The following is a 14,249-nucleotide window of genomic DNA, read 5'->3' on the forward strand; positions in this document are numbered from 1 at the left end:
ATTGGGAAGGTGGTGGACTCTTCTTCAAAAGCTAGTTAGCTTCTTCATTATGATAACTTTGACTATTGTATGTGTAGTAGTTAATTTTTGGACTTACAATTTCAGATATACGGTCATAAAATTTAACTTTAGATATTAGTTGAACATTAATCATAAATAACTTCACATAAAATTTAAGCTTTTATGTTAGTTTAGTTGCTAAATGACCCAACAATGGCATCAATTATGACATTTAAAACAAGTTTTTGCTCGGATTGTCTCTATTTCAGGGTGGTCTTTATTTTTCTTTCCTATTATTTATTTAATGAAAATTTATTGGTCAAACTACCATTAACTGCAGCTTAATTTCACAATGTAACTTTTGTTTCGTCCGACAAAATTAGTTGTGTAGTATTTAATAGCTTGAGACATAATTTTTAGGTTTCTCTGTCAACATAAATTTTGTAGGAACCAAGTTGTGCTTGTAACTAGTAAGATATAACTTGTGAGTTATGAACTCTTAAAACATAATGTTCTTAAATTGAACTTAATCAACGTAAATTCTATAGAAACTAAATTATGTCTTCTAAGACATAACTTGTTGATTATGAACAAAACTTATGTCTCTTACATCATACGTCCTACAAGACATAACTTGTGAATTATGAATTGAATTTATATTTTCAATATCATAAGTTTTATAAGAATTAAGTGACATAACTTGCCTTGCAGATTTACTTTTACTTTGCTATTGTTTTTTTCTTTTAATCCAAAATATTCTCAGCCGCTGTTTTGTGTGTTGAAGGACAACAATTCATGACCCCATTTAAAAGTTGAAACGACTCATGGACGGTATATCATTGCTAATTTTTGTTGTGCACTCTTTTGGGCTTAGAGCAACCCAAGTACGTAACAATAACGATCTATGTACCCATAAGCGAAGTGTACTGATGATTATTTGTGGGTTGCTGTTTAAGTTTTATCCAATAGTCGCAAGTTGTTTAAAATTTAAATAATATTTAATATTCACTTATACGATAGAGATATATATTCATAAAGTTATGACTTCAGAAACATAACTTATTTGTATAAAGTTTTTATTGGATAAAACATACATAATTTCTAAAACTTATACCTTACGAATTAGATATTACATAATAAAAGATATTTTTACACACAACTTTTCATTAACCACACATAATACCCACAACAAAATACTATAGGGCTAATCGGTGCAAAAAACTTGAGAAACAAACCGACCTGTTAAGTCATAGCTTATTAAATAAATAATAACTGGCTAAGAGTTAAATAGGTGGCTACGTATTGCCATTCATTCATTTGCACGTGAAAAACGTCTCCAAAGCCCATGTGACGCCGATATTTGTTTTGATCATATTATTTTGTAGTAGTACTTCCTTACCACAATAATTTCAAGTTATATCTCACCTAATTTTAATCGGCTAATTAAGAGGACAGGTTTACTATCGTTGAATTTGTTCCGGGAATAAGAAATTCTAAGTCTCAAATTGTATCTCAGAAGGCAAAATGAATACCGAATCGGAGAAAGAGCAATTTTTGAAGGAATTTGGAAGCGATTATGGTTATGCAAATGCCCCAAAAAACATTGATGAAATTAGAGCTACTGAATTTAAGCGCTTAAACGGTAAGATTTTTCCATCTTCCAATTGCAGATGATATCAGAATTTTGTTGAAAATTGTTCACGTTGACTAGTATACATTTATTTACTTGTAGATACGGTATACTTGGATCATGCTGGGGCGACTCTCTATTCCGAGTCTCAAATGGAAGCTGTTTTTAAGGACCTCAATTCTACTGTTTATGGAAATCCTCGTATCCTTCCTAGCACATTTGTCTGCGTTTTTGACTTTCTTCAAGTATAGCTAACTAGTTCGTTCAAATTATTGGAATTTTACATGTTTGATTCTGCATTTGTTCGTGACCTCCTTTGATTCCTTAATTCTGTGAAAAACAATAGATAGCCAGAGCAGTTGTAGTTTGGCTAGCGAGGACATTATTGGGAAAGCACGCCAACAGGTGAACATCTGCTTCTGCACAATTTATATTGGTTGTGTTGTTATCATAATTTTTGATAAAATTATGCTTCCTCTGCCTTCAAAATTAGTCCACAATGCTCTGCAAATGTTTATTGATGTATGCTGTTTAAGTGATTGATATTATCTAAATGCTAAGCAATCAAGTCATAAGCATCACAATGTTGTGGAGAGGTGTTAATTTTAGATAAATGCACATGTTTGTCGATGCCAATCTAATGAGAGTCACTAAATTTCCTTCTGCATATGTTCTCTCATATTCAGTATTTCACATGTGATAAAGTTTCTGTTGTTTTACTTTCTTTTACCATTGCATCACGACTCTGTTCAGGTCCTTAGTTTCTTCAATGCATCACCAAGAGAATATAGCTGTATATTCACTTCTGGGGCAACAGCTGCACTAAAGCTTGTTGGGGAGACCTTCCCATGGAGTAGTAACAGCAGTTTTATGTACACAATGGAGAATCATAACAGCGTCCTTGGGATTAGGGAGTATCCTGAATGGATTAAACCTTTTCCTCAAATTTTGTTAGTTCTGCTGTTGATTAATTTATGAAAGCTTTCCTCCTTGGTTGTGTATTTAGTTTCTTAATCTACGGTACTACTTCCTGCTTCAAGTGCTACTCTTTTTCACTGACCTACCGGTCCACCTAATCAAAGGCTCCCGAAGTTTCTATAAATAATCAACATTTTCTTCAAGAGAAAGGCATGAATCTTGCTGGCTTTATATTTCAGTAAATGATCGCATCTCTACATGTCACTGCATCTGGACCATGCTATCTTTGGACATTTGAAAGAATTATCACGACTTGTATGTGTTATCTATGATGTTTCATATATGCTGATCTGATTTGTGGATATGTTCAACAATGTCATTGTTTCTCTTATTGACTGATGGTCTGCTGCATTTAATCATTGTGGTTCTTTTTGAAGTTCTATGATTCCATTCACTTTTTTTTAATGAAATGACTCCATCCACTTTAAAATTGGTTGTCCCACACTTGCTGCTGAAGTGAGGTGTAGAACTCTACTGTTTATCTCATGGATATGGTTATACATGTTTCTGGTAGAATTTTCACTGTACCTCCAAGGGAAACTTTTATACTTGACAGATCGTAGTTCTAACTGACCAGCCACTAAAAATTATTCTTGCTATTGAAGTGAAACCAAAATTCAGGGACCCAATTCATCTCTAATTTTGTGTACTATTATCTATGTGTTAATACTTAATCCATGCAGATGACCTATTAAGCCAGAAAATTGAAAGAAAATAATGAAAAAGGTTTTACACAGTATGAAGATTTTGCAGAAACAGTTGCGTAGATGGAAGATTTTGCATGATTTCGATCTGGTTCATTTTAACATTTGTGTGTTTCTCAAGTATTCTATTCCTTAAGAGTTACTAGATATGCTCTCAGTAAAGGAGCTGCTGCTTTTGCAGTTGACATTGAAGAGGGCACACATCTGGGTGAATCAGAAAGCCCCAAGTCTAACTTAAAACTAACACAGCGCCACATTCAGAGAAGAAGTGAAGGCAGAGTTGCTAAAGAAGGGATGACAGGTAGCGTTTTATTACAAAATTCAGCCAATTTCCTTTAGAAACTAGGCTCTACAATAGTTTCACCTTCTACCTTCCAATCCCCTCCACCCACAAAGTCTATAAAGGTAGTTTGCACCTTCAACTCAAATTAGATGTAGTTTGAGTTCATGAAATCCCATCAATCAAGAGAGCCTGTATGGCCTTATACCTGTTAGGTGGATTATCTATTTCCTTTTGTTAGTTTTTATCAAATGCTCTGGAAGTGAAGTAGTAGCTGGTTCACTAATGAGGCACATATTACCAATGTCTTTATCAACTTTGACTTGTTGTATCTGAAATTGTCTTCTTCTTGTTACAGGTAACACATACAACTTGTTTGCATTCCCATCAGAATGCAATTTTTCAGGTCGAAAATTCGACCCTAACCTGGTTAAGATTATCAAGGAAGGGTCTGAAAGAATCTTAGAAAGCTCCCAGTATTGCAGGTAAAATAATAAAAAACTAGACTCTAGTGATTGAGAATAGCCGAGATGCTAAAGTTCTGACATTTATCTGAATAGTATTCTTTTTCCCCTGTACTTGTAAGATTTTTTCCCCCAGTAAAGACTATAAGAAAATAGACCTTCTCTTTTAAGCTTGGTTGAGAATAGATTTTTAGTGCCTCAAACATTCACCAAAAAAGATATTTATTTTTATGCTGTTTCAAAATACTCTTCAGTTCTTTATTGTCTAAATTAGGGGTGTTTCTAATGATTTTAATATGTTTGACTACCAAAAAGTTAAGACATGGCATATAGTAACTAGTCTATCATTCTAAAGTATAGCTGTGCCAAGGAAGATTATTTGTTTGTCAATATCTACAAGAGGAGATGCTACACTTTGAACAATGTATGCTGATTCAGTCAGGGCTTTGACTTAAAATATTGAATGATCGACCTTTTTTCCTCTATGCGTGCTATTCTTATCTCATTAGCTGATAAGCTTGTTCTTATGTCTTCAAAAAGATTTTATATCTCCATCATTGAGTTGGTCTTGTGCAGATGGGCAGACATAAATTCTCTTTTCTGAATGCAGAGGTTCCTGGTTGGTTCTGATAGATGCTGCTAAAGGATGTGCTACCAATCCACCTGATTTATCGAAGTTTAAAGCAGACTTTGTTGTTTTCTCGTTCTACAAGGTACTTATATTTGATACCTGCTGTTTTAATATTACATGAGGTACTTATATTTGATACCTGCTGTTTTAAGATTACATGAGGTACTTATCTTGCTGTTTTAAGATTACACGAATATACAACTTACATCACGGAGTTTGAAAATAGTTTTATTTGTTTCTTGTTTAGTTATTTGGCTACCCAACTGGCCTTGGAGCACTCATTATTCGAAATGGTAAGCAGTTAAATAAGAAAGCCGATTTTTGTTATGTGTTTGCTCACTTATTCTTGTTTAATTTTCTTCTTCGTGTAGTTTACTTTTGTCTTGTTTCACTCTCTGCCTCTATCCCTCTGCTTCTCTCTTTATGGAGAGAATCTTGGGTGGAAAGAGTGTCATAGATGCAGGGTTTCATGTTTTTCTAGTTGTGAAACAAGATACACTTATATTTCTCCTTTTTTCCCCTTTTCTTCACTGTGAAATTAACCTAATTTCCTGATCTCTTTCTATTGATCAGATGCTGCTAAGCTGATGAAGAAGACCTACTTTAGTGGAGGTTTTTCTTAGTGCCTTCCCATGTTATGATTATATAATTGAAAACTCTAGCAATTTTAAGTTAACCTGGATTCTTGTAGGCACGGTGGCTGCAGCTATTGCTGATGTTGACTTTTTCAAAAGAAGAGAAGGCGTAGATGAATTTTTTGAGGATGGAACCATTTCATTCTTGAGCATAGCAGCAATTCAACATGGGTTCAAAATAATTAATATGCTAACAACATCTTTGATTTCCCGGTAAGTGAGAGCTTGCTCTTTTTTTTTCCCGGATAAGGTGAGAGCTTACTTCTTTCGTGGATGAATAGATTCTCAAATTGAATAATGATCAGAATTTTATTGAGATTGGACATATTTTACTGTCATTACACATGAACAGAGACATTATATTGTTCACCCTAGTGACTAGATTTATCGCACACTTTTTTGCTTATAGTTTAATCTTTTTATGATTTATCTCGGTGAGTGAGTCCTGCTAATGTTGTTTGATTAATCCTGCTCATCGCTACTTTGTAGATATTGTTGAACTTCTATTTTTGTACTGCATAGATACTGCCAACCTTTTTATTATTAGATGTTACCACAAATACTGAAATAAATCAATTTTGGTTTAGCTGTTAGGCTAATTATTTTTTTAAGTGAATAAGAAAACTTTGTTTTAAAGGTTTAAAATTTTGGAACTTCAATTTTTCCTATTTTTTTTTTCTCCGTTTGACTTGACTGATAAATTCCTCTTTATTTAGAGAAACTAGTTTTTCTTTTCTGAATCATCTAATTCAGTGCCAACAGAATCATACTGAGAATTTTACGGAAATTGTTGCCCCATTTCTCTCTCCCCCCCTAATTGAAGTTGGGACCTAAAGAAATAAAAAAGTCCTGAAATGTGCTATTCTTTTCTGCAAGGCATACAACATCAATTGCAGCATATGTGAGGAATAAGCTTTTGGCACTGAAGCATGAAAATGGAGAATTTGTTTGCATGCTGTACGGGGTAAATATATCGAACATAGCATTCTTGTGACTAGGTTCATATGTTTTTGGAATTTGGCTGAAATTTAGATCTTGTTCTTATCAATTGCAATTATATGATATGAGAAATTCTTCCTGAGTTCACGTGAAGAAATTTCTTTATGTCCTAGGCAAAGGCAAGTTTATAACTGTTGCTCATTCGTGCAGTGATGATGCAATGATTTTGTTTTTGGGTTGCTTTTGTTGATTTTCATTTTAGTTGACTTTCTATTTGGTATTCTGTCACAGTCTATGAATTGTCTCTGATGGTTTGTTATGAAATTATCCTATGGTTCCAAAGGTGACTAAGTTAATATGACTTTTATCTCAGTTATTATCTAGTGAAATGGGTCCCATGGTTTCATTCAACATGAAAAGACAAGATGGAACATGGTATGGATATCGTGAGGTGGAAAAATTGGCAACTTTGTCAGGAATTCAACTGCGGGTAAGAGTTCAAAGGCCATATTGTCTATGAAGTATGGATTTTGTTCTGTTTCTCCTGGGGGATGAGATGCTTGCTACCTTATGCTCTTGAAACATATCCCCAGAGCAGCTTGATACTGCTGTTTCTGATATAATGTGCTACTTTCATATGTTATCTTTTCTCAATGTCAAGGAGGATGACATAACAATTTTCTCAAAAAAAAAATAGAAAGTAATAACAAATTATCTTAGCTGAATTTGTCAGAGAAAGAGGAGTTTGGAATGCAAGGAGATGGTAAATATTTATGAGAAAGCCCCTAAAGAATGGTCTGTCTTAATTCTTAAAGGATTGGAGGGAGGATTAGTCATCACAACTTGTGAAACTAGTAATTGAAGATCTCAGATAAATAATGCTGTTGTATACTATGAGTCTATGACAAAACTCTTGCTTCTTTTTCCCTGTATTTTTGTATAGACAGGATGTTTTTGCAATCCTGGTGCTTGTGCTAAATATCTTGGTTTGTCACACTTGGATCTTCTTTCAAACATTGAGGTACGTGTTTCCTTTCCCCTCATTTTTAATTGCTATATGTCTTCTGCTGCATGGGAAAAAGGGACAACCAATGGTAACAAATTCAAATTATCATTTCATTTAGGCTGGGCATGTGTGCTGGGATGATCGTGACATTTTACATGGAAAACCAACTGGAGCAGTCAGAGTATCTTTTGGTTACATGTCAACATTTGAAGATGCCATGGTAAGGGACCCCCCATTCCCAACCTAATTCCCTAAAATGAAGAGTAGTTCTATATTTTTTTACAGTAGGACATGCTTCTTTCTTCAAGATTTTGATGTGCCAAATATTGAACAATTGGAGTGAAAAATTTACATTTCAACTCAAATAGTTTATGATTTGAATGCACTAATCAGCGAGCATTTCAGACTACATTTCTCTTGCTAATTAGCTTTATATGATTTTAACCCCCAAACAAAAGGGTGATAGAAAGTCTTAATGTCTCACATTAGTGGATGGAAGAGGTGGTTGTTTCCTTATGTGCTTTGGGTATTACTCACTTCATGAGCTAGATTTTAGGGTTAAGTTTGCCAAGGTCTATTTTCTTAACACGGTAGCTGAACCTCTAGAATCTTGGTAGAGACTCAAAATAGATTCCCCTATACCAGAGGTTGGTGCCAACTTCTTCTCGTCATCCTTTCGGTGTCTGGTTCCGCTCCTCTCGTTGGCTGTCCTAGTGCCACCATCTATCTTTCAACTACTGCTGCTATTTTCTATACCGACCGGAGCCCTTTTCTATGAATTTATTGTCATTGTTCTACCAATTCAAGTTACGTTGTGGCATGTCCTTGGGCTTTTCAATAAAGTTTCTCTTTTTGGTGATTGAGAATAGATTCTTATCCGTGTGTAGCGCAAGAGACACTTCCTTTCTCTGTGCGGTTAATCATGACTTGCTACAAGAAGAATTCCAATAGCGCCTTTTCTTGATGATTGTGCATTATTCCAGCTAAATTTCATGTTTTCAATGTCAACTTTCTATGTTTTATATGAGTAAACTCAAGTTGGTTTCATTATGTAGAGTTTAAGGGGATCGCTCAGAATATCAAGAGAATATGTTTCTAGATTCATACACTGGTTAAAAATTATATGTCTAGATTCATATATGATACGTGTCTAGAGACTCATTATACTTGAAGATTTGAATAAGTAAAATCTTGTAGAACATTGTTATAGGAATAGAACATTTTCTTACTTCATTAGCATAAAAATTGATTACCTATCTAATCGTATGTACTTTAAGACTTTCTATATAAGGAACACCTCTTGTATATTGTTTCTTAATCAAGTCAATGAGAAGTTTTTCCTAATTTAACATGGCCTCAGAGCCATACGGGGGAGTGGGAGGGAGGACGGGTTAGAATGCCTATTCTATTCTTGGTTCGCCCATTATTATGCACCACATGCTCCAGATGTCTGGTCCTGGGCATGTGTGGGAGGGGGAGGGGGGGTGTAAGAATGTTTGGCATTAGTTACCTATCAATAAAAAAGAGATTACCCCACATTAGTTAATGAAATGTGTTGTCTTTTTACATGGTCTTGGGAAATCCTCACTTCATAAGCTAATTTTTAGGTTGAATTAAGTCTAACATGCATTTTCATAAAAGAGAGAGAAAGGAAAATATGTAGCTTAATGATCACATAGAACAACAACTGCCAACTTCCGGTTTCTTACTTTCACTTGGCCATTAGACAGGCAAGCTGAAAAAGGAAAGGAAGAAAGAACTAAAACAAGATGATCTTTTTAGTTCTTCAAGGTTCCGTCTGAAGAAAGAGCAACTTCTAATCATTTGGATAAAAAAGGCTACTTTTTTTTTGAAATGGTAAAGAATATATCTAATACAGCAATAAGAATGTGCTGAAAAAGCTAAATTGTTGAAAAACGGAAAATGGTTTACTAGTCCTATTTCTATAATTCCCTTTTCTGTTGTTTGTTTTGGATATTGCTGGGCAGAAGCTTCATCTTCTATGAAGTTATCTTGTAATTGCCTGAATGATTGATTAGAAAACTAATCTTTGCTCTGGATGTTCCTTTGAAAGCTAGTCTTATTCGCTGCTTCATTTCGTTCTACTCGTCTATGCAGAAACTCGTCAACTTCGTGGAAAATAATTTTGTAATAACATCATCTAATCGGTGTGCATTGCCGCCAAGTTCCATCTCTTTGCCAATTGAAGGTTAACTTTTTTACCTTTCTACTATTTGGCATGCATTAAATATATATGTTGATTTGGTTTCTTATAGACCAGAAGTTGATTGTAAGTGTGAAGGTTTGTCATTTTAATACCATAAAAGATAGTGTGCAAACTTGTTTAGTCACCTATGCATCTCATTGACCAATTGCAGGGATTGCAAAAGCTGCTGCACGACATTTTCTCTCATCTATTACTGTCTATCCAATAAAGTCTTGTGCGGGATTTAGTGTGGATCAGTGGCCTCTAACATCTACTGGTAGCTATTCTTCTATATCTCATCGGAGAATTCAGTTGTTCAATCTTTATGATTTTGTCAAAATTAAGAGATATTGTTCATTTCAGCTGCATATAAGAAATGGGTCCACTTTTTCTTTAGAATATCAAAATATTTTGAATTTCAATGTATCATTCTTACATAGTTGTCCATTGTCGATATAAATTTAGGGTTATTGCATGATCGTGAATGGATTCTCAAGAGCACAACCGGTGAAATTCTTACCCAAAAGAAGGTAGAATACTTTATAATTCACATCATGTGTATTGATGCCTGTTATCCATGTGCAAAGCCATGGTAAAACTACCTTCAATCACCTATCATAATTGAATTCAGGAAAGTGGAAAACATAGCATTGTTGCCTATCATTTGATTTACCATCCTTCAATGTGTTTTGGTTTTAACCTTGTTAATCCCCTATACAAGCCTTACTAATAATGACTATTTTCTCAAAGTAGCATGTAACTTCTTAACTTGGGTTGTGTACATTAGAATAGTCAGGCTACATGAGGTCTTTTTTTCAACCTTCCCAATGAATTTATTTATTCTCTCTTTTCTTCTAATTTGTTCTTCTATTTGTTTGAGACCGAGGGGTGGTTAGTGTTTTCTAATTTGATTTTCTCACAGTTCATAAGAAAGTTAAACTCTTTGATTGGATTAAAGTTATCTAGGAATGCACTCTAATTTGATAAATGAGGCACTAGTGGTTAGCCTATATTTTAGCTTCTTTTTTGAAGCCTTACAATGCTCATTATATAGTAGAATTGATTAGATGCCATCCTTTTTGTACAAGATATTCAACAATCCATGGTCTTAAAAAGAAGTTGAATAGCCTATAATCCGTACTACCAATTACATTTCAATTCCCTTGTATAACTCTTCATTCTCTCAATATCTAAATCCTATTTTCTCCTGTGTTTCACTACTAACTTTTTAAGTGTCTTAATCTCTACACTCCCATTTTTAGCCTGTCATCTAATTTCTTATTTTTTGTTTTTCTCGAAAACATTCTTGAAAATATGTAAGTGTCCATGCTCTCGATTGGGCTATGATCTCTACTTTTATATCTAGACACGTAATTTTGTAATAGAACCTAGTAACTATGGGAAGCTTATATAATAGAAATAGATAATTAATGATTATTCAGTATTTACTAGCTATTGCATCTTAACTATTTTCTCCGATGTAGTGTTGATTTCTTCTGCATCAATATCTAAGTCAGGTGTATTTGCGTTCTAGGTTCCAGAAATGTGCTATATTTCCACGCTGATTGATCTCAATTTGGGAAAACTGTTTGTAGAGTCACCTCGTTGCAAGGAGAAATTGCAGATCGAGCTCAAATCCAACTCACTTGTCGCTGGAAGAGATGAAATGGATATCCAAAATCATAGGTTTGAGTTTCATCACTTTTTGTCTTTTCTTATTAAATACTTGATAGAAAGCTTGCTACCTCTTGATATTATTTAAGTAGTTAAGAATGAAATCACGTGAATCAATATGAAGAGCTTTACAACTCAATGAAGAGATTCACATAGCAGTCAAAAAAATTCAAACAGCTCTATGTACATAGGTATACAATGACATAGTATAGAATCTTATAGTACCTAATCTTGTATGTGCATCTATGTTTTTTTAGACTATTTTACTAGGTCATATGTGTAAGAGGTCAACTTTTCTTCTATTCTTGAGTGCTATAATTTTTTCCGGTAGCACTAAAATTTGTATTTTGAAACTTAAGTTGTTGATCTTCTGTGTGTTAAATTTTTTGATTGTGTATCTTAACCGACTTGAACAATTCTGTGTTGCAGTTTCATTTTGGGCATCTGTTAAGTGAATGGTTCTTTCTCCGCTTTTTCAGTTGTACTTATTTTTTAATCAGAAAGGTGAAGTTTCATTAAGATAGCATGGTTTATGTACAGTAGAAAAAGTTAGAAAGGAAAAATGATTCTCCTTAAGTTTGCTCTAATATTAGATGCTCTGTGTTTGCTTTTCAAAGATTATACTCATTGTTTTCCTTGTACGTTGGAGACTATAATTATGTTCTTTGGCATGTAATAGAGCGTCTAATTAAGATAAAGTGGGTATATTTCTTATCTGAACAAAGATATAGTTTATGGGAACTAACTGTCTTTAAAGCTTTGGCTGATTGTCAAGCTTCAAACTTCAATTTATTCGATCCAAAGAAGATTTTAACCAGTTGTGATTTAATCAGTTGCTTTATTATACTAACCAAAAGACAAAAGCAAGACAAAGAAACTAAAAAAGGAGTGAACAGTGTTTTGAGAAGGATGTCATTATTTTAGTCTGCATGTTCTTAAAATAACTACTTTATTTGTGACTGATGTTGTAGTTCACTTGGAAATGAAGAAATCTAAAAAGAAGATTGTAGTTCAAGATTATAGTTTATGTAAGTGGTGCTTTTTGAATTAGCAGTGTTATAGTGATGCTTAATCATTTTTCATGTCTTTTGATTTGGGTAGATATGAAGTCAGAAGTTACAACAATGAGGTTGATATCTGGTTCAGCAGGGCAATTGATCGACCTTGCACTCTATTAAGGAATTCCAGTTCTCAGAGTCACTCCTGCATAAATAAGAATGGGAGTCCTGGCATGTGCAGGGATGTTGGCGCTAGATTGAATTTTGTTAATGAAGCCCAGTTTCTGCTGATATCTGAAGAAAGCATAGCTGACCTCAACTCTAGGCTGAAATCAAGTATATTTTCTTATCTTCTCCCTTTCTTAGTAGTGAGCAAACTCTCTTTCTGGTATTAAACTCTTCTGGAATAGGAAAAATAAGGAAATTAGGGATTGCACTTAATACAGTTGGTCAATTTGAGGATATTCCTCTAAGTTGAATGCATAACAACTTTTAAACCATGTCTATACAATAATAAGTGGAATAACTTCTGTTCAGTTGATACTAATGCTTTGCATTACTTGAATTTTAAGTTAGATGAGGTGGTATTTCTCTCTTTAGTGGCATGGCTGTTGTGGCAATAGGAGGATTGAAAAGGAATTAAAAAATAACCAGATTTGTTGTCCGTTCAGTATCTTGTATAGTCCACTATACATGATTTTTTTCTGCATAAGTCACTTGTATTACTTAATATGCTTCCTCTGATGGTGGTTAGTGATTTTTACAGAAAGGTGAATGTATAAAGCAAATAGGTTTATCAAAAATTCACAACACTTTTTTTTTTTAGATTTAAATGGACGAAGGAGCAATGGTGGACAAGCAGTTCAAGTTGGTGCAATGAGATTTCGACCCAATCTTGTAGCATCTGGTGGTGAACCATATGCAGAAGATGGATGGAACAATCTGACTATTGGAGGCAAATATTTTATGGTGAGTTCTAGCTCCTACAAAATCAAGATTTGGAAACATGAAGTGACTATAGATTCTGTCCTAAAATTGTAGACGAGTATTCTTGTATTCTGCAAGTCAGCAGAGGTGCTAAAAGTTCCTCATGTTGTGTTCACACTGATATTGTTAAATGCAGGCATTGGGTGGTTGCAATCGTTGCCAGATGATCAATATAAATCCAGAGGCTGGGGAAGTGCAGAGGTTTAGTGAGCCTTTGGCAACTTTAGCAGGTTACAGGAGAGCAAAGGTTAGAACCCACCTAAAAATGAAGAAAACCCAAAATAAATGCAGTTTGTTTACTTAATTAATTGCTTCTTACCATAATTCCCTTGCAAACAGGGGAAAATAATGTTTGGCATACTGCTAAGATATGAGAATAATACGAAAACCGAGTCAGATACATGGATTTGTGTAGGAGAAGAAATAGTTCCAAATGGAGATAGGCATTGATTGTTTTTCGTGGAAGTCCCTATTTGAGACTTGTAAGTAGTCACAACAGAGGTGATACAAGTGTTCAATACTGTGAAGCAGCGCAAGAAATACTTGCTCTCGTCAGGTCAATACATCAAACTGTACTTTGTTGTTTGTTCTCTGTATGCAAATGAATATGTTCTTCTAAAAGAACTCGCTGAGATCTTCATTCTTTGTAACCAGTGCAATTATAAGCTAATAAATAATTGTAATATTTATGTTCTTAGGGGCTGCGTACAGTTTTATGTGCGGGATATGTAAGTTTTTAGTTTGTGTAGTGACTTGGTGTGCAAGTGCAACCCATGGATGTTGTAATTTGCCAATATTGGCTAATGTATCAATAACATGCATATCCGCTATAACTCATGGCATTCCTTGATATATGAATTTCATGATGCAAAAATCCTCAGGACTTTGCCATGATCTTATCAATAGTGCTTTCTCGAGAGTTGAGACACGCTTTCATCGTGTCCACCAAACCGGTTGGAAAAGATAGTGGTTTGGCATGAACGTTGAAAGCTTTATTCCTTTCAACTATGAAGGTTAATTATGAATGTACATGTTAATACTTAGCAATTTTGTCAATGATATTAGTGGTAATACATTAAGTGGAAGAATATTATTGTCATTTTGTGTTGTGTCTTAT

General features: G+C 34.3%; 1 protein-coding gene across 1 annotated transcript; it reads left to right on the forward strand.

The window, feature by feature from the left end:
• The first annotated feature begins 1,524 nt into the window (after positions 1-1,524).
• LOC125808656 (molybdenum cofactor sulfurase) lies at positions 1,525-13,688 on the forward strand. The gene is made up of 22 exons (XM_049488327.1): positions 1,525-1,642; positions 1,733-1,831; positions 1,977-2,035; positions 2,384-2,544; positions 3,459-3,613; positions 3,951-4,077; positions 4,667-4,769; positions 4,935-4,980; positions 5,261-5,299; positions 5,379-5,535; positions 6,199-6,286; positions 6,635-6,751; positions 7,205-7,282; positions 7,386-7,487; positions 9,386-9,476; positions 9,646-9,750; positions 9,939-10,003; positions 11,008-11,159; positions 12,249-12,481; positions 12,972-13,114; positions 13,269-13,379; positions 13,472-13,688. The coding sequence occupies exons 1-22, from the start codon at positions 1,525-1,527 to the stop codon at positions 13,580-13,582; spliced, it is 2,460 nt and encodes an 819-aa protein (XP_049344284.1). The 3' UTR covers positions 13,583-13,688.
• Positions 13,689-14,249: the final 561 nt, after the last annotated feature.

Source organism: Solanum verrucosum, unplaced genomic scaffold (genome assembly GCF_900185275.1).
Source record: "Solanum verrucosum unplaced genomic scaffold, falcon-dt-bn FXZP01000277.1, whole genome shotgun sequence".
NCBI classification, from domain to species: Eukaryota; Viridiplantae; Streptophyta; class Magnoliopsida; order Solanales; family Solanaceae; genus Solanum; species Solanum verrucosum.